The 23,493-nt window shown below is 43.6% G+C and overlaps 2 protein-coding genes across 5 annotated transcripts in view; one reads left to right on the top strand and one right to left on the bottom strand.

Annotated features, from left to right (window-relative positions):
* Positions 1 to 118: 118 nt before the first annotated feature.
* NUDT5 (nudix hydrolase 5) lies at positions 119 to 21,119 on the bottom strand. Of its 4 annotated transcripts, XM_077836557.1 has the most exons (10): positions 20,993 to 21,104; positions 15,051 to 15,214; positions 12,696 to 12,801; positions 8,732 to 8,799; positions 5,660 to 5,712; positions 4,785 to 4,892; positions 4,140 to 4,235; positions 2,523 to 2,624; positions 1,211 to 2,224; positions 119 to 478 (listed from the first exon to the last, which is right to left on the bottom strand). In XM_077836557.1, the coding sequence occupies exons 3-9, from the start codon at positions 12,756 to 12,758 to the stop codon at positions 2,199 to 2,201; spliced, it is 516 nt and encodes a 171-aa protein (XP_077692683.1). In that variant the 5' UTR covers positions 12,759 to 12,801; positions 15,051 to 15,214; positions 20,993 to 21,104; the 3' UTR covers positions 119 to 478; positions 1,211 to 2,198. The 4 variants fall into 4 exon arrangements, with proteins under 4 accessions (XP_077692683.1, XP_077692674.1, XP_077692700.1 ...); XM_077836548.1 differs by lacking the exon at positions 15,051 to 15,214 and having other exon boundaries at positions 20,993 to 21,119; XM_077836574.1 differs by lacking the exon at positions 15,051 to 15,214 and having other exon boundaries at positions 12,696 to 12,798; positions 20,993 to 21,107.
* A 22-nt stretch (positions 21,120 to 21,141) lies between these two features.
* CDC123 (cell division cycle 123) overlaps positions 21,142 to 23,493 on the top strand; it is a 74,225-nt gene continuing 71,873 nt past the window's right edge. Inside the window, exons 1-2 of the mRNA XM_077836537.1 lie at positions 21,142 to 21,341; positions 22,077 to 22,148. Of these exons, the coding sequence (XP_077692663.1) occupies positions 21,268 to 21,341; positions 22,077 to 22,148 (146 nt within the window). The 5' untranslated portion in view covers positions 21,142 to 21,267. The remainder of the gene's footprint in view (positions 21,342 to 22,076; positions 22,149 to 23,493) is intronic.

Genomic DNA, 23,493 nt, shown 5'->3' with positions numbered 1-23,493 from the left:
GAGAAGCAGCTCCACTTTAATGGTGGATTAAGCGACTCCTGTGTATAGTTTCAGCATAATTGTAAAGTGCTCAACCATAAAAAATACTTTAAGAGGAAGGAGCAAGGAAAAGATGTGATCTCTTAACAGGCCATGATTCTTTTTATTCTTCTGCAAAGGATAAAATTCCATTCAGAGTTAGAGGTTGAACAGTTAGAGAAAAGCTTTATACAGTACAAATAGTTCAAGCAATCTTTCCTAGAAATATGATTGCTTAATACTGTGTGTAGTCTACAGGACCTTTATTGTATGAAAAGATACAGCTTCCAAGTCTAGATTGACCATTTGACTCCATCCTGGAAGTATTCAACGAGGTTACATATGCAGCCTTAGAACTTCATAAAAGGCACCTGGAGGGGTTTTTGTGTTGCATGTTTCAGTGCCATTGCATAGGCATAAACTCTGGCATCCACTAAAATATGCTCTTCTGCCACTAGCTCTGAAAAACACCCAAACCAACCAATAATATGAATTTCCAAACAGAAAGGCATGGGCAGGACAGACATAACAAGGGCAGATGCAAATTCATATTCATATGGTTAGCAAGAAATTAAAAACAAACTTCAGAAGACTTCAAGACAGAGGCTGACAAGTAGCATGAATGTGTGAAGTATCAGAACAAATCCAGGCCACAGTTAAAATTTTTGGAGGCTTTGCCATATTTCCTTTGTAACACATTAGTCCTTTAAAGTCTTGTGACATGTTAGTCCTCTGGAGCATTATTACTAACTAATTTAGTGGTAGTAAATTTTAAAAAAAAGCATATGAACTGACTTGAAGCACAAAGGATAAGCTTTAGAGTGGAAATGGGTAGCTACTCTGATGTAGGAAGCTATCTGGAACAGGCACTGCATTGGTAATTGCATCTAACAAAGACTGCAGCTGGCTAGACTGTGCTAATGAACATTCCTTTTTGGAAGACAAACAACATTTTGAAGGTTCACCTGATACATGGCATGTTATATGCAAGTTTTCCAGATTACAGAAGTAAGAAGGTAGATGGTTTTGGTTTTAAAAATTGTTATAAATCTCTCAGGCTGAGAGATCCCCAGAGAAACTGGAATACAGGGACTAAGAAGTGGGTTGATTTACAGTAAATGTGAAGAAGCTAAAAAATTTTCAAAGGTTTTATTAACTGGCTTAATGTACCAGAGAAAATAAGTGCTCTTACCTTCAATTCTCTGCAGTAGATCATTCTTTGGTAGTGAAACAACTTCCACAAATTCTATTAAAAAAAATTAAATTTGTGTATTTCACATGGATTGTCTTTAATCTGTCAAGTTATATCTGATAGTTGAGTTAACGTTGAGAGAAGTATATTTCATTCCCTTCTCTTTAAACTCAGATGGAAAGCAGACAAGGAACTGGATTCAGGTTCACCTTCAGCCAGAGACCAGTATCACCCAGGCACACTACCATGCTCAGCTGACTAAGACACAGGCAAGATCAAAGGCATCTTTGACATGCAGTTTTGAGGCAGTAATTTGGGAAATAACTACAGAACTAGCTAGGAGAATGGTGACATATTAGGGACAGGAACCACTGTCCTTTAAGGACAGTCACTATTCCCCTTCCCCCTATTCGATCCATCTGATCAGATATTTCACTGTTGAAATGTTAATGTAACCTGGGCCTGCATACTTGGTATGGTAAGAGAGACCACAAACCTTTAACTTCACAGAGTGGAGGAAGAATGACAAGACATCTGAGAACTGAGGGCTCATCTTGACATGTTGCCTGTCACACAAGTTGGGCAGAAGTGATTGAGGAATGCAAGGTATTGCTTATTTGCCTGTAATTACCCAAGCAGTTCCCCCTACCTGGATTAACAATTGCAGAATTTCAGTCTAGGTCCAGATCCACAGGCTTCAATACAGCTACAGCAATTTACATCAGCTGAGGAACTGATCCTAGATAGGTCATGGAGACCATTTCAACTGAAATTTCCCCTCCTTAAAGCTGACTGTGGTACAATTGTTTGGGAATTTCAAGTCTGATCTAAAGAGCGCTGAAGTCAGTGGAGCCCATACAGTGTGTCACCATCAGGACTGTGATCCTAACGATGTTGAGAAAATATCTCCTGACCACAGAGAAGAGCAGAGTGCAGGGTGACATGCACATTCAGAGTGACATCCGGTAAAGCTGAAGCCACAGTGAAGTTAAGTGAGCAACGTACCTCCTTCCTCTGTAAAGACAAGAAGAAAGAAAAGTGTTAACACAAAGAAAACTAAGTCTGGACACACATGGGAGCTTAGTGCCTGCTCCTGCTCTAACACCCATGAATGCCAGTGACAACCTGACTTTAGTGGGAGGTGGGTGAAGCCCTAAAAGCTCAGACAGAAGTTAGAGAGTCAGTGAACCCAAGTGAAGTTATTAGAATCCTGTATTGCTGAGCCCTTCAACAGTTTCCGAGCATATTTAGAGAGGACGGTCCCTCCAATGAGACAGCTAAAAATCAAATATTGTACATGCCCTGGACTCACCAGGCTTTTGCATGGGTCTTGTATTACAAGCATCATCTCCATTAATGGTGACGGTCACGATGTGCGTTGTGCAGTTTGTCAAACCAGGGTCCAAGCAAACAGCTACAAAGTAAAGGATGTTCATTATGAGAAAGAAGAGCCGAGACTACTGGACATTTTAACACCACAACTTTCACTCAGAGCTAGCTGATACATTAAGACAAAACTTATTCAGCAGGCAACTTCACCAGCATGCATCACAAAGCCAGGCAAAAAGTCTGGGTTAGTTATTTGTTTGTACAAGGCGAGCTGGGCAAAATGTTTTGGACAACGTTTATTTGCCACAAAATGCAGTTTTGGTCAACCCAAAACTATTTGTGAGATTCATCCACAGTTTCGGCCATTCACAAAACGGCCAGAGGAGGAGGAGAAGGAGATAGTGGTTGTGCTGCTGTATCTTGTTAGTCCCATGGTTGAGGCATGCACTTGAAGTACAAGACCTAGGTTCAAATCCCTGCCCTGGACAGACCCAAAATGAATTTTTTCAGTTCACTGAAAATGCCAAAAACTATTCAGATGCTCTTCAATCTGAACTGATTTTTCCCCACCTCAGAACTGCCACTGAACCAAAAAATTAGTTATTCACTCAGCTCTACTTACAAGTGCTTCTTCCCACACAGATTCTTCTTCATTTTTGTATTAGCTCCTACTGATTACTTCTACTGCAGTGACAAACATTCTCCTCATTCACTGTACCTCAAAGGTTAAACTGCAGGCTCCTAGTCAAACTATGCTAAGAGCCCAATTTTGCCATCAGTTACACACACAACACTCCAGTCTATGGAAATTGTGCAAAAGTAAAAGGGCGAAGTTCAATCTTAATAGCAACATTCTCAAAGCCATGGTCCAGATTTCCCATTTCTTCCCGAGCATTTCCCCCTTTATAAAGATTTTCCTTAAATCCCAGTTTTGCCTCTGCTCTGTGGCAGGCAGTACAAAATGTTTAAATACAGATGTTGGCTGCAAAGATTTGGGGACTTTGATGTCAGGCAGCACTTCTTTCTTCCCATTCCTGCTAATCAGCTGTGAGAGAACCCGAGTTCTCCTTCCTTTGCACAGCTGAAATGAGGATGATTTGCACAGAGACTGCATGATGCAACTGCTATTCTTGGGTAGGTTCAAGAGAGCCACTTAAATCTATTGGAGAAGAAGTCAAATCAAGCCCAGGCATCTAAACCTTTTAATTACAAGACGCCAGACCTTTAAGTTACTGAACTTTTTGTATTAAGTACGAAATCTTGGCCCCATGAGCAAAGCATGAGTAAATGGGGATTTTCCTTAAGAGCAGAATCATTCCCCCACATGCCTCAGAGCAACAGTGAAGCTGTTTCTATAGCCTTCTTTATTGGATTTTATCCAGTGGATCCACATCTGTCAGACACACAGACTATGTCTATGGCTCCTTGGTGTTGTCCTGGGGCACTGCCATGTGGTACTGTGGGAGTGCACACTCCCTCGCTGTGCCCTTCCCATCCTGAACAGTGGACCCATCGTAGATCCACTGAATTTAGGGCATTCTGTGACCATGAAGAGGGGCAGGACTGGCTCTGAGTCAGGTAGTCAAGAAACAACAAAGACCTGGAGAACATTCAACGACATCCCCTTTGTACCCCGTTTCTTCCTCCAACTCTCGCAAGGCCGCGCTTTCTGGGCTTTCATTTCCCTCAATGAGACCTGCGGTGTAAACATTACATTAAAAATAGTTAAAATTGAGCTCTTTTACAGCACTGTCCATCCTTAGATCTAAGAGAGCTTTACAATGGAAGGTAAAATATCTTCAGCCCTATTTTACAGATGGGGTAACTGAGGCACTGGGAGGTCAAGAAGATCAGTGTCAGATCCAGGAACAGAACCCAAAACTGCTGCCTCCTATCCACCAAATCATGCTGCCTCCCTCCAAAAGGAATTTCCTCTCTCACAATAAGTATGCCAATGCCAAGCTCACAAAGCTTTTCCCTCTTTTGGAGGTGGAAGATGGGGGAGAGAGAGGAAAAAAACTGGGTTGGACAGATTCTACAAATAAAATCTGACATTATGCTATTTCACATTTTATTACTACTAAATATCCCTCTTTCTCAACAGCCTGTATTCTAGTACAGAAACCACCACTGATCTTGGAATCTGAAAGACACAGCACATTGAAATCTACACACCTCAGCAAGATGGACAGAGTAAACTACACATACATTCTGTGTATTTCATCTTCATATTTTTGTTACCTACCTGCAGGAAATTCCAAGCAATACCCTCCCATTGGAGGCCTGAATTGTTTCACTAGGACAATGCAATCATAGTGGAGAGTTCTTTGTAACACAGGTATAACTGATACACCTGCCAGCATAAAGAAAAGAGCAATGAAAACATAGCATGTAAGTAGTTCAAATATTGACACTTATGTCTTGTGAGCACCCTCAACTTCCACTGACTTTGAAAAATAAAACTGCACTGAAAGGGATAAAGATAACTCATTTGTTGTTCTCTGCTGGATGACCTCATCTCGATTTAAACCCCAATAATCATCAGGAACTCTGAGTCTGAAAGCAACAGCTCCAATCAAGTACCCTAGAGCCTTCCCTCTGCTACTACAATCTTAACAGTCTTTCCACTTTAATTTGGTCCCCACACCCTTGTCCAAACAACAGGTTCCAAACAAACAGGAAGCTGCAGTTCCTTTGACTGCCGGGACCATGACTGACTTCCCATTGAAAAGTGATCAAATAAAATATTTGTTTAGACACTGATTTCCCCCAGACTACAGATCCATTTTCTGGCAATATTTTGCTGTAAGGCCTGATCCTGCAACTCTTAGTCATGCAAGCAGTTCTTACTCCAGCCATTACAATAACATCAATGTGATTACTCACAAAAATCAGGGTACTGATTTGTAAGTTCCTTGGGGCAGAGGTTCTACTCCTTTTAAGCTACACTTGATCAACAGTACAGCACCATACATGGCTTATGGCACTATATACTATTTGCTTTATTTTACTCCTATTCTCTTGCACCTTTTTATTGTGTCAGTTGTTGCCATTTATGGAAGCAGACCACCTCATCATTATTATTAGAAGTTATGCACAAAAATGTAACTGGTGCCATACCATCAGCTGAACTGTCCTCTTTCCTGGTAGTACGCTTTACGGTTTCCCAAATTCTGTTGGGTAAGAAGAGGAGAAAGTGGATGTGTTAATCCTAAAAAAGGAAGTGTACTATAGATACATGCTTTCCACACAAATAGCCAACTTGGAACTTTGCTACCTTCATTCAAAAGCAAAACATGCAAACATACAGTGAGAATGGTACTAAGGAGCAACTGCCAAGAGGCAAGCCACTATACTAAGTGATCCCTGTAAAGTATCTGTAAGGTCTCAGTCTCAATTTTGTTTCACCTTTAGTTAGAGACATAGTCTAGCTAGCAAATGATTTTTGATGGTTGCTTAGGACAATAAATAAATAATATTTCGGACTGTCAAGCAATTAAAAAATTAATCACATGATTACTCACGCTGTTAATAACAGAATACCATTTATTTAAATATTTGTGGATGTTTTCTACATTTTCAAATATTGATTTCAATTACAACAGAATACAAAGTATACAGTGCTCACTTAAAGAATAAATATAATTACAAATATTTGCACTGTAAAAAGTGTTTTTCAATTCACCCAATACAAGTACTGTAGTGCAGTCTCTATCATGAAAGTTGAACTTACAAATGTAGAATTATGTACAAAAAAAACTGCGTTCAAAAATAAAACAATGTAAAACTTTAGAGCCTTCGAGTCCACTGTGCCCACTTCTTATTCAGCTAATCGCTCAGACAAACAAGTTTGTTTACATTTGCAAGAAATAATGTGGCCTGCTTCTTATTTACGGTGTCACCTAAAAATGAGAACAGGCATTTGCATGGTACTGTCGTAGCTGACATCGCAAGATATTTACGTGCTAGATGTGCTAAAGATTCGTATGTCCCTTCAAGCTTCAACCACCATTCCAGAGGACGTGTCCATGTTGATGATGGGTTTTGCTCGATAAGGATCCAAAGCAGTGCAGGCCTATGCATGTTCATTTTCATCATCTGAGTCAGATGCCACCAGCAGAAGGTTGTTTTCTTTTAGGGTGGTTTGGGTTTTGTAGTTTCCGAATTAGAGTGTTGCTCTCAAGACTTCTGAAAGCATGCTCCACACCTCATCCCTCTCAGATTTTGGAAGGCACTTCAGATTTTTAAACCTTGGGTCGAGTGCTGTAACTACCTTTAGAAATCTCACATTGGTTCCTTCTTTGCATTTTGTCAAATCTGCAGTGAAAGTGTTCTTAAAACGAACAACATGTGTTGGGTCACCATCCAAGACTGCTATAACAGATGTATATGGCAGAATGCAGGTAAAACAGAGCAGGAGACATACAATTCCCCCCAAGGAGTTCAGTTACAAATATAATTTAATGCATTTTTTTTTAAACTAGCGTCATCAGCATGGAAGCATGTCCTCTAGAATGGTGGCCGAAGTGGCATACGAATGTTTAGCATATCTGGCATGTAAATACCTTGCAACGCTGGCTATAGAAGTGCCATGTGAACACCTGTTCTCACTTTCAGGTGACATTGTAAATAAGAAGCAGGCAGCATTATCTCCCATAAATGTAAAGAAACTTGTTTGTCTTAGTGATTGGCTGAACAAGAAGTATGACTGAGTGGACTTGTAGGCTCTGAAGTTTTACACTGTTTTATTTTTGAGTGCAGTTATGTAACAAAAAAAATCCCACATTTGTAAATTCCACTTTCACGATAAAGAGTTTGCACTACAGTACTTGAATAGGGTGAACTGAAAAATATTGTTTCTTTTGTTTATAATTTTTACAGTGCAAATATTTGTAATATAATATAAAGTGAGCACTATACACCTTATATTCTGTGTTGTAACTGAAATCAATATATTTGAAAATGTAGAAAAACATCCAAATATATTTTATACATTTCAATTGGTATTCAATCATTTAACAGAGCAATTAAAAATACAATTAATTGTGATTTTTTTGAGTTAATCGCATGAGTTAACTGCGCTTAATCGACAGTCCTAATAATATTTAGTTCTTCTATAGCATTTTGCATCCATGGATCTCAAAGCACTTTATAAAGGAAGACAAGTATCATTATCCCCATTTTACAGATGGGGAAACTGAAGCATAGAGGTGAAATTAAGACAGCAGGTCAATATATTTAGAATGGTTATTTTGAAGAGCTGCAACATAAAATAGAAGAGACAAATTTTATAGACTGGCTAATTTTGTCTGGAAAAAGCAATAAGCAAATACTTACATTCTGTCTGCCTCATGCATAACAATCATTATGTGAAAATAAAAGAAGGTTACTCTGAAAGGTCCTAGCTCAGTTACCCATTCCTGTTAGTAACTGGAAGTCAAAAATGACACAGCCTTTCTTGCAAATCAAAAATAAGTGATGGGACTGACACAAAAAATAAACCTTTCACACAGGCCTCAATCATTGCCACTTCTTGAGGCTACTCTTAAAGGGGAAGGAGACTTTAGAGAGAGCAATCAGAAAGGACCCCAATGCTCTAGGAAGAAGAAAAATAAGGTAGCGCTGTCATTTCCAGTCATCACGACAAATTAAAAAGATAGATTTATCTGACACATGAAAAGAATTAGACAGGCCTGAGAATATGAATGAGAGGGTAAGAAGCAGGCAAGACCACCCCTTCTCCAAACAATACCATCCCAACAATATGCAAGACCCTGCACAGTCTCAGACATCATGCTATCAACAGGGGAAACGGAGTTCTTTGGGAATGACCAGAAAAACCAAAGGGAGCTCTTGATAATCATCTGTTTGCATGTTAAAACCTTGCAGCATTAGGTCTGCACAGCATCTTTGCAAATGACTGGAACCGCAAGATAAACACATGGACTAAATCCAAGGTATTAACCTACAGAATAAAGAATATTTGCTAACAATATTTGCTAACAAAGTCCAACAACAAAAAAGGTCAAAATTCTTCTTCAGAGTAACTTCATTAATGTCAAAGGGGTAATCTAGCCCAGTATGTCAAGTAATTTGTTTATAGGTGCTCAAATTCCATAGCCTTTGGCTAGTTCAGACAGAGAAAATTGAAAGAACTGCAAGAATTTTAAAATGTCTCAGCAAGGAAATTACCTGGTTTTACCGGAGGGATCAACATAAGTCGTCTGTTCAAGCTTCACCCATTTTCTTTCTGCGATTGTCTAACAAAAAATAATAAATTAAACAAGTAGGGACATTGTCCCCATCGAGATTTGCTAGGCAATTTTGTTATTTTGGAAAGATGTTGCAAATTCAGTGTGTGTGGGAAGCTGCAATACTAACATGTAAATGCATGCACTGAGGAGTTCTTGAAATAGGAACTGAAAATAACTCATGTGACATATGTAAGGCTAGGCTGGGACTGTCAAAGGAGTTTAGGGGAATTAGACAACCAAATTTCAATGGAATTTGGTGGGATTTGGGTGCCCATCTCCTTTGGGCTGCTTTGAAAGTCTCAGCCCTAATCTTTAAAATAAAACATGAAGGCAGTGCCTTGCCCCTAGAAGGGGGGCTGGTTTCAGCTGTGTGTAAAAGGGGTATGGAGAATTTGCCTACATGGGCTTTAGCCATGATGCGGGTTATGACTGCTCAATTATTTGAGATCTGGGAGTCAGGAGAACTGGTTCTATTCCCAACTCTGCCTTTGACTCACTTTGGGACTGTCACTATTCTCCCCATCTGTAACATAGGAATAGCGATTCTGACCTGATTTGAAGGCCTTTGGAGATCTACCAATGAGAGGCTCTACGCATTATCATTACTATCAACTCCATGGCCACCTACATGCCTGTGGGCTTTTCATGGCTGAGCAGAGGTATTCTTAACTTCCCTCCACCTAGTGTTTTGCCCATTCGTGTGTGGTCCCTTGAGGAGAGGTGGAACTAGATGTTAGTTTTGCCGTTTCTCTGATTTATTATGGCTTGCACGTAAGGGTGGAAGTCTTTGCTAATTAAATGGCTGCTGGGAGGGCAGACAGAAGACTTGTTTCTGAAATCCTGCAGAGGACTGGGAGGCTTGGGGATAGGTTACATCAGCAGAGTGATGCCAAACCAATGGCACTGGGAACAGCAAGAGGTCAGAGAGGAGGACTGGCAGCTACAGAGGAGAAGTGTTTCCAATTAGCCATTTGGAACCAGGATCACTCCACTCTCAAGCTGTGAGCAGAGAGAAAACCTGACAGAAGCAGGGAACTGTGGTGGTGGATAAACAGGGAGACTCTCTAGAGGCCAGCATAGTCTCAGGTGGTTAGTACATCAAATTTCTGTCGTGTAGACCAGGCCACAGAGTAAATGGGACATCTGGCCACAAAGGTCATGAAATAGGAGAAACTCCTGCTAGAAAGAGAAAGAATGCAGCCCAAGAAGGAGCAGCAACATCGAGAGCATGTGAAGAGAGAAAAACAAGCATAGGATGAAGAGACAGAGACTGAGCCACTAGTAACCTAAGAATTCAGTAACTGACAATGGAAATGGATCATTTCACTTCATCCCTAAAACCAATTCTAAGTCCATCTTACAGCATTCTGCTTGTCCACTTGCCTGGGACAAGTCAGTTATTTTGAGGGGCAAACAAAATATCAACCACTTTTCCATCACCATGGCCAACTCGATTTTGTGCCTGGAAATTTTCATGGTTATTTTGCAAGGTTGTTCTAAGTTATCCTTGAATTACAGGAAGCCAGAAATACTTTCAAAGGGCTTTTGGATGATCTGTGGTCACAGCAGTGTAGCAGGAATGGAGAAGGTGAAGTTTCTAATTCCTTTACCAAGGTGTAACAGGTAGGAAGTACGCAGACTTCTATAAGATTGGATTGCAAGCACCCAGGTATATTTTATTGCTTTAAATTAACCCCTAAGGCATACAGGGAATAAACTGAATGAGACCCAAAATAGGAAGAGACGAAAATCATGTTACAGTTGCAGCCAACATCAAGGGAATTATATATTTTAATTAAAAAAAAAAACCAAGATTTCTACACCAGTTGAAGCCTTTGAGTTAACGGGGATTAAGCAATTATTTTCAAACTTTGCAGAACGTATAAAGGCCTGGATTATTGATCATGGCCCAACAATGTTGCACAGGCAGCAAACCCAGCAAATCATTACCCCAGTATCTATCTTGGCATTGCTAAATAGCAAAGAGGAGAATGGCGGAAGTCAGAACCATATCAATGTGCTACAAGAAAGTGAGGGAGGAAGAAATGACTAAAGTTACCAGGAAATGGACCACATCCAAACTTGAGAAAGGAGAAGACAAAAGGGGATGCCATGTAGGGAGTAAAACAGGATACCTGTCATAAGAATGCCTGGTATACCAACAGAGGCCAAAAGTGGCAATTAAGAGGCAACCCAGTGTAATAGTTAATAGGGTATAGGTCATCCAGCACCTCCTGTGAGTGGTTGTTATTTAAATGCTCCAGAATCCACCCCAAAGCCCAGGTGAATTACATGCTACTGGAGAACCACAAAGCCCTCAGTGTTACCTATAAAGGAAAAAGAAACTCTGCTGTCACATGCCTGGTTGGATGCATGGTCAAACTCTGTGCCAGTTGATAGAGAGAGAGAGAAAGCTTTATGCTGTGAGACACAAATCCTTTGCTTAGACCCTAGCTAAGGATGCTTCACATAACATTCAGCTAAGCATATTCAGTTTGAATCACCTTCTATTTGTGACTTCTCTCTATTGCTGTTATGCCAATAAAATCTGCTTCTCTCCAACATAAACCTGACTGCAGAAACAGTTAGAGGACACAATCAGCAGGTGCCTTAGAGAGAAACTGTACTCCAATGTTAGGTGATCCAGAATCAGAAGTCCAAAACTTCTTTAGTAAAAGGTTCTGGGCAGAGGGGCTATGACTTCTGTTCTCAAACAATGCCACAAGAAGTCTGGTGAAAACCAGCATGGCACAGGGAAACACAAATGACCTGAAATATACTAGAGCTGGCTACAACCTGCTACCACTATTTGGAGGGTGCAAAAGAAAAAGCAGGAGAAGGAATCATTTAGAGTAGCAAAAGGGATTGAGGAGTAATAGGCTGAAACTAAAGTGGCCTGAAAAGGCTTGTGCCCAGTTTTGCTTCATTGAAAAATACCCCCTTAGCCCCGCCCCCAGCCCCCCCTCCGAAATGTTAGTTTTCCTGCTTGCTTATTTATGTAAGAAATTTGGGTCTTGTCTGCCCTGGGAAACTATCGTGACTGGAGATCTAATGAAATGATGACACCAAAAGCATCAAGAGAATGAAAGCTGAGCAACTGAAAGAGGAAGAGATTTTTAATAAGACAGTTTAAAAGTCCTCTTTTAAACAACCATTTAACTCCAATGGCTAACAAACACTTTATAGAAAGGATTTCATTGTTAAAAGACAACACTCCTGCAGCTTCAGTTAAGGTGCACAAGCTCAGAGTAAACATCCACAATACTCTCAGGACACTACCACTATAACCAGAGAGGACTAGTTCTGATATTTCCAATACTGCTAAGATAGGAACAAGCACAAACTGTTGAAAAAACCCTAAAAAGCAAACAAACATGTTAGGTCATCTTTATGTACCATAAAGCGGGGGGGGAGGGAAGGGAAGGGCGCACACACAATTTTAAAAAATCCTTTGCAGGTCATCTTTAAGGAAAGGAAAATGTAGGCTGAATATCAGAAAGCAGTGAGTTCAGTTACAGTGGAATGATCTCTCCAGGGGAGTGGTGAAAGTCCCATTATTTCAGACATTCAAAGCTACCCTGAACAGCCTAGAAAGTATTGTCGGGAACAACTGTGCCTGGGGAGGGCGGGTCTGAGGGAGAGGGGAGATGCACTAGATAACCTCTGTGTAATTTCTATGACTGTGTTAAGGTGAAAGTTCCTCATCTTTCATCTGCGTATCACCTACTTTGACTCTAATGACTTCAGGACAAAAGCCCTATCTTCATACATCTAACATGCTACATAGCATAAGGTTTTCTCACTCTGCACAGATGTAATATTTTCTAACATTCAATAGCAGCCTTAAATAAATGCTACATTAGTTAATAAATATAAACATGGCAAAAATAAACGCTTTATACCTCTTCTTTAAGGATGGATGGTCTGGTAGATTTCAGAATCTCTGTGGTTGTTTTGTTTTCCATTTTCAGGGATGTCTCTTGCACCTCCTGCACAAAGTCCACACTACTACAAAACAGAGAATCGATACTTACCTTCAGAGTAAAGTCAAACCATTCATCCGTGCATTCTGAATTAACAAATCATTCTCCTAAACATGCTTCATTAACATTTAAGGTCCCACACACTCATCAGTTTGCAAACATCATGGATGCTGCTAAGACAGATGGGGGCAGATCTTCAGCTGATATAAATTTTCATGGCTCCACTGACTGCAAAAGAGCTAGGGAAATTTGCACCAGCTATGGAGCTGCCCCACAATATTTATACGCCATGCATGGCAGGGTGCACCACTACTGTTGCCCCTTTTAAGTCACAGTGCTACTTTGCTCTCAATGGAATCTTACTCAATAGACTATTGCCATAGCATGCAAACTAGCCTAGAGGACAAAGCATGACACGGTAAGGCTAAGGAATTAACCCCAAATACCAAAGGGAATTCAGAGTGAAAACCACCACTGCTGAGAATGAGGAATCTCAGCTATTAGACTAGGGAAAAAAAAATCACGTAGGGCATTCCGTCCCTTTCCCACTCAAGAGGCAATGCAGGATTATCCATTTCCCAATTAATTTGCCCTGTCTAGCTCTAAAGCAGAAGATATGCCAGGCAGCACACTGATGCACAGCTGTGCATTTTTACCACTAAAATCTTGGGTTCAAGTCAGTGGAATGTTTGGTGCTTTGTCTGCATCACAAAACTATCATATAGTTCAGCACAGAGTTGAAGCCCAGGGTTCCTACTGAAATGAGATAACAGACAGGACAAAGCAGAAGGGGAGGAAAAAACCCACTGGAGAACAATCCAACATTGATAATGAGGTGGAAGAGATGACCTAATAACTTTTTGTTTAGTGTTTATGAGCTTACACCAACTCTCAGCGGAGTCTTTCCCCCAATTTCAGGATACATTAGATAAAGCCCTACAGATTCTGTGATCATGAGAAATGACCAAGGGGTGGGAAAACTTGCACAGCACTTTCCTGCTGTACATCTGACTTTAGCTGGTGCTTTTCACCTCTCATTCTTTCACAAAATCCATTCTATATTTTTAAAGTACTGGACGTGTGCTTATCTCAGCTTTCTTGAGTATATGCACTGGGGCACATCTCCCCTAGCACAGTCCTACAGAGACGAGGAATGTTACATAGTCTGGAGGACACTAAACGATACTACTACAGAAACACAACTAATTTATTACAGGCCCAAATCTACAATCCATACTCAGGCCAGAGACTCTCATAGGTCTAATGGGGTCTGTGATGGAGTTTTCATAGCACACCTCACCTGAAAGGGTTAAGGTAGCTAGGAAGGGGCTAATTAAAATAACAGGCTGCACTTAGGGAAGAATTAGACTGGATAGGTAAGCCCTAACAGAAGATGAAGCTCAGCTGAGCAGGTATAGGCTGGGCCTGTACAAAGCCAGCAAGCTGAGAACAGAATTAGGCGGTAGGGGAAGTAGGCTAGTCTTTCCCTGAGAATTGGGCACTTGAATTGAACCCCGGGGGTGGGCCAGAACACAGAGAAAGAGAAATGAAGTAGGAAAGAGTACAGGGAAATAGCAATGTGGTCTTGGCATAAGCGGACCATGAGGCAGAGGGTCTGAAACCTGGAATAGTGGGTGGGTCTGGGTTCCCCGATCACCCACTGGGATAGTGTATAGTCTTAGAGGATGCCCTGGAAAGGCAGCTGGACAGTTGGTCTGGAGAGACTGTGTTACCCTGGAAAGGAAGGACCTATAGTGAGGTGGCTGGAGAGCTGAGTTACAAATAGAAGTTGCATGGAATCCCATAGAGCAAGTGGGGCTGTGGTAAGGGTGGGATGATGGAAGAGGGCATCAGAGCTGGAGGGAACTAATCCCCAGAGTAGCCACTATCCTAGCAGTGAGTGTATCCCATGACAGAGTCCTTGCCAGTTTAATGATTGCTGGATGAAGCCAAAGCATCTTTCACAAAAAAGACTCAGACTTTAAAGTTACTGTTTAGTTAGACCTGCAGCAAAGAGATACAAGGAAAATTTGTCACATATGTTCTAAAATAAACTAAGGTTGAATGGTTAGTAATATCCGAATCCAAAATAGACAGAAAATACCTCCTCCTATTTCACAACAGTTTCAGAAAGAGACAATGATAGATATTAGACATATGCAGTGTTGCTGTAACCATGTCTGTCCCAGGATATTAGAAAGACAAGGTAGGTGAAGTGTAATATCTTTTACTGGACCAAATTCTGTTGGTGAGAGAGACAAGTTTTGAGCTTACACTGAGGTTCTTTTCAGGTCAGTGTCTCGGCTTCAGCAGTTTTGATATTTTCCACTAGTTGGTGCAATAACTCCGAGTAACATTTAGACAAGGGCTTTGAAAGAAGTGTCAGATTTCCACATTCTGCAGATGGCATGGAACCAGGACTTTCAGGTGTCAAAACACTGAAATATAATTCGGCTCATTGAGGGTTATGATTCATATACTGTCAAAATTCGAGAGCAGCAACAGAGTTAAAGATTAATAAACAATTAACTGCAATGGAATATAAGCTGGTTTAAAGCTGCATTGTAACAACGTGCACTACGTTTGTGTATCTGATCTATGGACACACATCATGCCAAAGATCTGGAACATGATGTTCTCTTGTACTATCACCTGTTAGGATATAGATATTCAGGCCTGTCTGTAAAGGCCTATACTCTAAGAATTTAGGTGTATTCTTATCACTTGGCTAATTATAGAGGTATAAAAGAATCAAAATCACTATCTGCTGGTGTAAGGGCCTTCTCTTACTGTGACAGTCTGAGGCCCTGTTCTTAGGCTAAGGCCTTTGGCTAAGCAGCAGAGGCAGCCATAAGCTGGGAAGCGAACAGTCACATCCTCACATTCCAAACTAGTCACATTGAAATAAGGTGCTATTGGGCTGTTAGGCACTATCAGGACAGGATTGTATGCCTATCAGCTCCAGAGAAAGGGAAGTACATCCTGTCTGGCAAGAACTCACTTATCAATAGCTGGGATGTGAAATTCTCACTTCTGTGTTGTCATTGTAGTTCCCACTTTGCTATTGTTTGTCTGTATAATCTCTGTCTGGTTCTGTGATTGTTCCTGTCTGCTGTATAATTAATTTTGCTGGGTGTAAACTAATTAAGGTGGTGGGATATAATTGGTTACATAATCATGTTACAATATGTTAGGATTGGTTAGTTAAATTTCAGGAAAATGATTGGTTAAGGTATAGCTAAGCAGAACTCAAGTTTTACTATATAATCTGTAGTCAATGAGGAAGGGGGTGGGCATGTGGGTGAGGGAAATGGGAACAGGGAATGGGGGTAAGAAAATTGGAATCATGTTTTGCTAAAGGGGGAAATGGGAACAGGGAATGGGAGTAAGGAAGTTGGAATCATGTTTGGCTAAGGGTAGGAATGGGAACAGGGACACAGGTGTAAGGCTCTGTGGTGTCAGAGCTGGGAAGGAGGATACTAAGGAAGGAAACTGGAATCATGCTTGCTGGAAGTTCACCCCAATAAACATCAAATTGTTTGCACCTTTGGACTTCGGGTATTGTTGCTCTCTGTTCATGCGAGAAGGACCAGGGAAGTAAGTGGGTGAAGGAATAAGCCCCCTAATATCACCTACAACGTGTAGTCCTGTATCAGGTTTAGATGAACTCCACTAATGTAATGCTTTATAGCTAGCAGTGCAATTTTAAAATCCTGATTTCAGTAAAACAAAACAGTGAATTCACGGTTAGCTTGCATTCTCAGCCTAACAGCTGATACGTATTGTAAACATGGGCAGAAACGTGGTCGTCTTAGTCCTGTCTGCTTGCCTCTTATGCCTCGTAATATAGGACACTAAATTTGTCATGGTATCTGCTCCACTCACCTCTCCTGGGGCTCAATTGAGTCCTGCTTACCTGAGGAGTGAGTTTGGTCCCACTGTTAATTCTACATTCTGATCAGACCTCTCTTGAAGGTAACCCCCCCTCACCAATCAGTTTTTAAACTTATCCTTGAAGCAATTCAGAATTGAGCCAACTAAAGCCTACAAATCAGCTTAGAGGTTAGCCCTGCTGAAAGAACATTACAACAAGATGTGATCAAAACATGGATAAGCTTCCCTAAATCAGTCTTCAAAAGGCATGATCTGATCCCAGCTATGTTTCCCAGTTGATAGCAACCAGAGTTAATAGCAGCTAGAGTATGTTGTTCAGAAAAGCTCAGGACTAAACTAAATATCCAGGTTTCTTACCACTCTAGGATGTCTTTCAAAAAATGTTCTAAGGGGATACTGTCAAGTAGCTGAAGTATAAAATTTTTCCTAGAGCACCTTGAGATGATTTGTCCTCCAGATTCTAAATATCTTTTAAATCCACTGATCTGTCACCAATAGCCACTGCATTTGCATTGCACAAATGCATCTGGCTTTGCTGCTAGAAGCAGCTAGCAGCTTAAGTCCAGCTTCATTTGTTGAACTGTGCCACATCACTAATGAGGCTAAGGGCTTGTCTACACTTAGTGTTGCGGCTGTAGCACTTAGTGAAGACGCTACCTATGCAGATGGGAGAGCTTCTCCTGCCAGCATAGAAACTTCACTTTCCCAAAAGCAGCAGCTATGTCGATGAGCAAAGCCCTCCTGGTGACATAGCACTGTCTACACTAGGGGTTAGGTCAGTATAACTACATTGCTCAGGAGTGTGGAAAATCCATGCCCCTGAGTGACGTAGTTACAGTACCAACTTGTGTTGGTATAGAGTGTAGACCAAGCCTAAAAAACAACTAATGAAGGCAAATAGTGCACTAACTTGAGCTCTGAGAAAGAGCATGAAAATAATAGCCAAAAGGAAAAGAAATCAATGGTTGCCATCCTGATATTTGGCAATGTTACATTTCTGCTCTGATGTTTATTAGCACCGATGGCCTACTCAGCACTGTACAGGATATGGAGGAATAAATGGTCCTTGCCTCATTGGGGTTATGTTCTAAATGGAGAGAGAGAAAAACTGCTTTGAATGGCCAGAGGGTGATTATCAGAACATTGCAATTATTATTACAAAGTCTGTTTCAGTTAATGAGCAGGTGAGGATTTACGTGAGTTAGCCCAATTTAGAAGAGTCTGAATTAAGGGAGTATAATAATTTTGTGCACCTTCTGCAAGGGTAGTTCTGAGTGCAAAGGGCTACAGTGTAAAAGGCATGAAGAGAGACACAAAAAGGGAGAGGCAGTGAAAGAATAGTGGGAATAAGGAGAGTGGTTGGAAGGGTGAGCACACAGTTCTTCAACCTATACTGCCCCTAACATCACCTCACACTGAATAAAATCAAGACCCTGCTAACTGGAGTAAGACAAGAAGAGGAAAAATCTATCTTTTTATGACTATTTGATAATTTTCGGAGGCCTAAAAAAATAAGTGATGGGGCCATATAATTAGATTATTCACAGATTAGATAAATTCACAGATTCTTAAAGCCAGAAGGAATCATTAGACCATCTAGCCTGATCTCCTGCTAGCAAACAGGGGAGCTTGAGATGGGAAGAAGAAGAATCCCCTGATGAATGAACAAGGTGTAAGTATTAACTTTGGGGTGAGTGAGCTTGTTTGGCTGTTTGTTTTTCTTTCTCTTTCAGGTTATTTCAGTTATTTTCAGCTGCAGGATCAGATGGGATTGTGTGTCTGGGGACTGTTGAGCCTTTGTTCCCTGGATCATCTCTGATCAGCCTCAATTAGCCTTGTGATCACCCTCCCCCTATGTGATTAATGAGGGGGTAGGGCTGACCTAGGAGAGAAGACTTTAAAAGCCAGAGGCTAACCAACCAAGGGACTGCAAACAGGGGAGTTTGAGAGGGAGTTTTAATATAGTTGCTATGGTTAGGAAGGGCTGCATCGCCAGTGCCAAGGCTGCTCCTGTCTCCTCCACCTGCGCCTGTATCCAGACAGACAGCCTAACCTGGATGCCTCTACCCAGATCCTGGTGTGAATTTGAAGAAACCATGGCCTGCATTTCCCACACTCGGAAAGCCAGGCTGGGGGGGACCATACAGTGCAAAAGGTACCTGCTGGTGAAATGTCTTAGGAAGCAGGTGGGGAGCTACAGGAGGAGGTGGCTAGGCTGAGGAGCATCCGTGCCCACAAGGAATTCCTGGAGAGTATTCACATGGAGACATCCAAGACTGAGGAAGCTATCCAGCTACAGAGAATTGCTGTCACATCACCGGGAAAGGAGCATATGGCTCTGTCACAGGGAGGACACTGGCAGCTGGTTAATTCTGGCAGCAGGCAGTGCTCCACCCCTGCCCCCAACCCATCCACCATGGTGACGGAAAACCAATATGCTGCCCTGACAAGTGATGAGGAATCATCCCCAAAGGAGGAGGAGAAGCCATGTACCCCTTGCTCGCCCATGCCATCCCTGTCCCTACTGCCCCATTGCCCCTGCTCCCTGTTATGCCACGCCCATCCCTATTGTTACCTGTCACCTCTGTGTTCTCGGGGAACCCAGGGTGCAGTACCCAGCAGCTCTGACTCACAAAAGACCTTCCTCCACAGCCTCTGCTTAAACCAAAACTGATCCGAAGACTTACAAAAAGCAATGGAAAGGCAGGGAGAAAGACACCTAAACCCCTGGGCTAAGGATGACTGGATTAAGGAAACTCCCCTAGCCTTATTTGCATCAGAGATGGGACATGGAGGCATCTCCATTAGCATACAGAATGCAGAACAGAGATTCCAAGGCAAGAACCGAGGAACTCTAAGACTAGAAAAGCAGGGAAGCACTGCACGATGGGGATCTCTGCTCCAGATGTTAATGAACCCATACCTGCACACATCCAGCTCAGTTGTCATTAGACCAATTTGAGTAATAAATCCCTTATGGGTATCCAAAATAGTGAAGGTCCCTAAGCATTGTGAGCTCCCTCCAAAGAACACTGCCCATAGTAAGGAATGATCAGCTTGCATTGTCTAGCCTGAACAAAACAACTTTGGTATACTCCCTTGAGCCATCAGTTTACACATAAACAAATCTAGTGTTTCCCTTGAACCACTGTTGTTTCTCCACAAAAACCCCTACCCATGCTCAAGTAAGTGTTGTGATGCCTGGATCCAAAGTCTGCATCACTTCCATTGGGACTTCATCTTCTCCTGCCTGATCATTCTGGGGGCTCTGCCTGTCTCCAGCACTACGGACCCACAGCCACCACGACCACCTGGGACCCCTGATCGATTCAAGCTTCATGGGGTGGTGAGAACCCAGCTCTCTCTCTCGGTGTAGCCTTCTGACCCTGACTTGTGTGATCAGTTATAGTTTTCTAAACCTGACTTTTATAATCAAGTTTAAGTTATAATATTAAATCTAACTCTTTTGTTTCTTTGGCTCCCCTATGGTTATTACCTGGCAATAAATAACTTCCATGATTAAGCTGGTTGCTTCTCTCTCTCCCTGCCCCCTTGCAGGTGTTTTTTGGTTTCCTCATTTACTCTGCAGCAATGCTCCTCATATCTCGGCTAAAAGATCCCTGCAGCATCCAAAAATCCTGTGGGGTTTGCTCATCAAGTGGGTTACGACCAGAACAACTGTAACGTGAAGGCGGGGATAGGGACGTGCTGAACCTGGGGCACATGAGGGTGGCAGCTTTGAAGTGCTGCTCAACCCAGCCTGCTGAGTCTAGGGGCATATGAGGGTGGCAGACTGGAAGTGCTCCTCGACCCAGCCTGCTCAGCATACTCTATGCCGGTGCGGTGCCCAGGGCATATGAGGGTGACAGCCTGGAAATGCTGCTTGACCAGCCTGCTGAGACCAGGGACATATAAGGGGTCAGCCTGGGAGTGCTGATTAACCCGGTCCTCTCAGACACACTCAGTGAATGTGTGTGTTTGTCTGACTGTGGGGCAGGAAGAAGCCAGCCCTGGGGAACCTGCAGGATCGCTCCTCGGGGAGGGGACCGGGAGCAGGGAGAAGAAGAGCTCCGTATGAGGACACAAGCAGCACACGGATAGAAATACAGACACCCCTCCCCCCCGAGAATAACCCTATTAAATGAGCACACCCCAAAGCAACAGGCAAAGCTGGAAACACTACTGCCCCATTGCCCCGCCCCCCGTTATGCCACCCCCGTCTCCTGCCGCCCTATCCCCCCTATCGCCCCACCGTCTCGCTCCCGCCCTAGGCGCACCCGCTCTCCACACGGCGTGGCCCCTCCCCCCCAGCCGCCTCTGACCGTTGCCCTCTGCGCGGTGACTGGCTGGCCGGGACCCTCGCCAGCGGCTGCTCCGCGCTCACTGCTCGCTCCCGGCCTCGCGCAGGGACCGCTTGACCCCGCCCCCCTCCCGGGCTTCCCTTCCGGGTCTCGGCTGCCACTCCTTCCGCCCCCGTGTCTCCGGCTGGCCGCTGGCGCCGGGCCCCCTGCCTGGCGCACTAGAAGCGAGTTCCGGGCGGCTCCGCTGGGCCTGGGCGGAGGGTTCCGGGCGCGGGAGCGGACTGGGAGCCACGACGATGAAGAAGGAGCAGGTGCTGCACTGCCAGTTCTCGGCGTGGTACCCGCGCTTCCGGGCCCTCACCATCCGCAGGTGGGAGCGGAGCGGGCCCGGGGGGCAGGGCATGGAGGGGCTGGCCCGGGGGCGCTTGGGGGCAGGGCATGGAGGGGCTAGACTGCGGGGCGTGGGGGTAGGACATGGAGGGGCTGGCCGCCGCGGGCGGGGGACGTGTAGGGGCAGGACATGGAGGGGTGGGGCTGGCCCGGGGCAAGTGGGGGCAGGACATGGAGGGGCAGACCCGTGGGGCGGGGTGTGGGGGCAGGGCATGGTAGACTCAGTAAGGGGGGAGCTGGCCTGGGGAGGGCATGAGCACCAGGATGGTTATTCTGGGTCAGACCAATGGTCCATCTAGCCCAGTATCCTGTCTTCTGCTAGTGCCCAGTGTTTCCGAGGCTGGGGTCGGAGTGTAGGGGAGAGCATTGAGGGCTGGGGAAGATGTGGACGCAGGGCATGGAGCTTACACCTTTTCATGGTTGAGGAATACAGTGACAAAATGAATTGCATAGAAAATCTTTCATATAAAGAAATCCTTCATGAAGTTTTAGTCTTCTCTTTGCCCCACCTCCCTTACCCCATCTAAAGAAAAGGTGTTTTTGTTTGTTGGGCTTTTTTTGGGGGGGGGGCGCGAGGGGGAGCGTAAGGTTGGGGTAGAACACAACAACTGTGTTCATGTCTGTGTGTGTTTCTTCCGTAGAATTAAAAGGACATGGAATGTTATTGGGATTTTTTAAATTATTCTAATAAATTTTCTGCCTTTTGTTTGTTCAGTGCTATACTTCCACTTCCAGAGAATGTGAAGGATTATTTGCTGGATGATGGAACTCTGGTAGTTTCAGGAAGGTAAAATCAAGTATTTTTCAAATATTAAATTCTGTCTCCCTATACTCCCTATAGACTGGGGTTCAGAAGGGCTAGTGGTGGGGGACAAACTGTGGCAAGGGCTGAATGGGAATGAGGTGTAGGGCCACATGGGAACGGAGAGCAGGGGAGTGCGGGGCCACATGAGGACGGGGCAGAGGGTGGCCGAGTGGGGGCATGGGATACATGGGGATAGGGGCAGATGTGCCTGAATGAATGGGAGAGGCTAGGGGGTCAGGCAGATTCTGCATGGAGGAGCTCCCCAACTCCCTAACTATCCTCCTCCCCCCAAAAAACCCACTGCTCCATACTTCTCTCACCCATACCCAACAACCCCACAGGTTCACTCCCAGGATCCTTCCCAGCAATTGCTTCCCTCTCCCTCAGTTTTTCCGTTACTCCTGATTCCCACAAGCCTCTGCCACTGCTTCTGAGGGGTGTGGAAAATAAGCTTCTGTATTGTAGTCATAGGCGCCGACTCCGTTGGTGCTCTGGGGCTGAAGCATCCACAGAAAAAAATTGTGGGTGCTCAACACCCATAGGGGCCCCACTGATCAGCTCCTCCTCCTTCCCACCCCCCCCCCGTGCCTCCTGCCCGCCAGCGTCCATGTCGATCAGCTCCTTCCCCTCCCTGCCAGTGCCTCCTGCCCTCTGCGGATTAGCTGTTCAGTGGTGTGCGGGAGGCGCTGAGGGGAAGGGGTGGAGCGAGGACAGGGTATGTTCAGGGGAGGGGGTGGGAAGAGGTGGGGTGGGGCCTTGTGGGAAGGAGTGGAGTGAGGGCATGGCCTGGGGCAGAGTGGGGGTTGATCACCCCTTGGGAAATGAGGAAGCTGGCCCCTGTGATTGTAGTTTAAATGAATTATTACTCAGGAGTTCTGTATTAATATGCCTAGTAAGGAATCTTTGTCAAAAAAACATTTCCTCAATCTTTTTTGTTGTCTGTATTGTTACAGACATACTTGCTGACAGGTATTAGGAAATAAATTGCCAAAATAATTGTAACTGGTGTGATGATGTTGTTATTTTGACAAACAAAATATGTAGAATTTTGCAGAATTTTAAAATGTGCGCAGAATTTCCCCAGGAATAAAGTCGGACTGAGGGAGTGTTCATTAAAATATTTCAAAAAGATGAAACCATACTATGATGGGGTGGTTGTCCCTCCGCACCCCCCCCCCCCATTTGAAATGTTTTCTGTAGGATGCGTATGGGAAATTAGAGTTATCATCAAACTTTTATGGCTAGGAAGGGCCTGCATCTTGCCTCTGATCCTGCATCACTATGTAAATCAACTTAGCAGCTATTATTCAATTTGTGGTCAAGTTTC

The sequence above is a fragment of the Eretmochelys imbricata genome, chromosome 1 (assembly GCF_965152235.1).
Source record: "Eretmochelys imbricata isolate rEreImb1 chromosome 1, rEreImb1.hap1, whole genome shotgun sequence".
NCBI lineage: Eukaryota > Metazoa > Chordata > Testudines > Cheloniidae > Eretmochelys > Eretmochelys imbricata.
The sequence above is the reverse complement of the archived record's forward strand: the minus strand, read 5'-3'. Positions and strand labels throughout refer to the sequence as shown.

What these genes read in the sequence shown, in the direction of transcription:
- NUDT5 (XM_077836548.1), bottom strand. Translation starts at nt 12,758, where the DNA reads ATGGAAAACAAAACAACCACAGAGATTCTGAAATCTACCAGACCATCC. An exon ending in GATCCCTCCGGTAAAACCAG is followed by an intron (nt 5,713 to 8,731) that starts GTAATTTCCTTG and finishes CTTACCCAACAG; the next exon opens with AATTTGGGAAACCGTAAAGC. An exon ending in AGAGGACAGTTCAGCTGATG is followed by an intron (nt 4,893 to 5,659) that starts GTATGGCACCAG and finishes TTATGCTGGCAG; the next exon opens with GTGTATCAGTTATACCTGTG.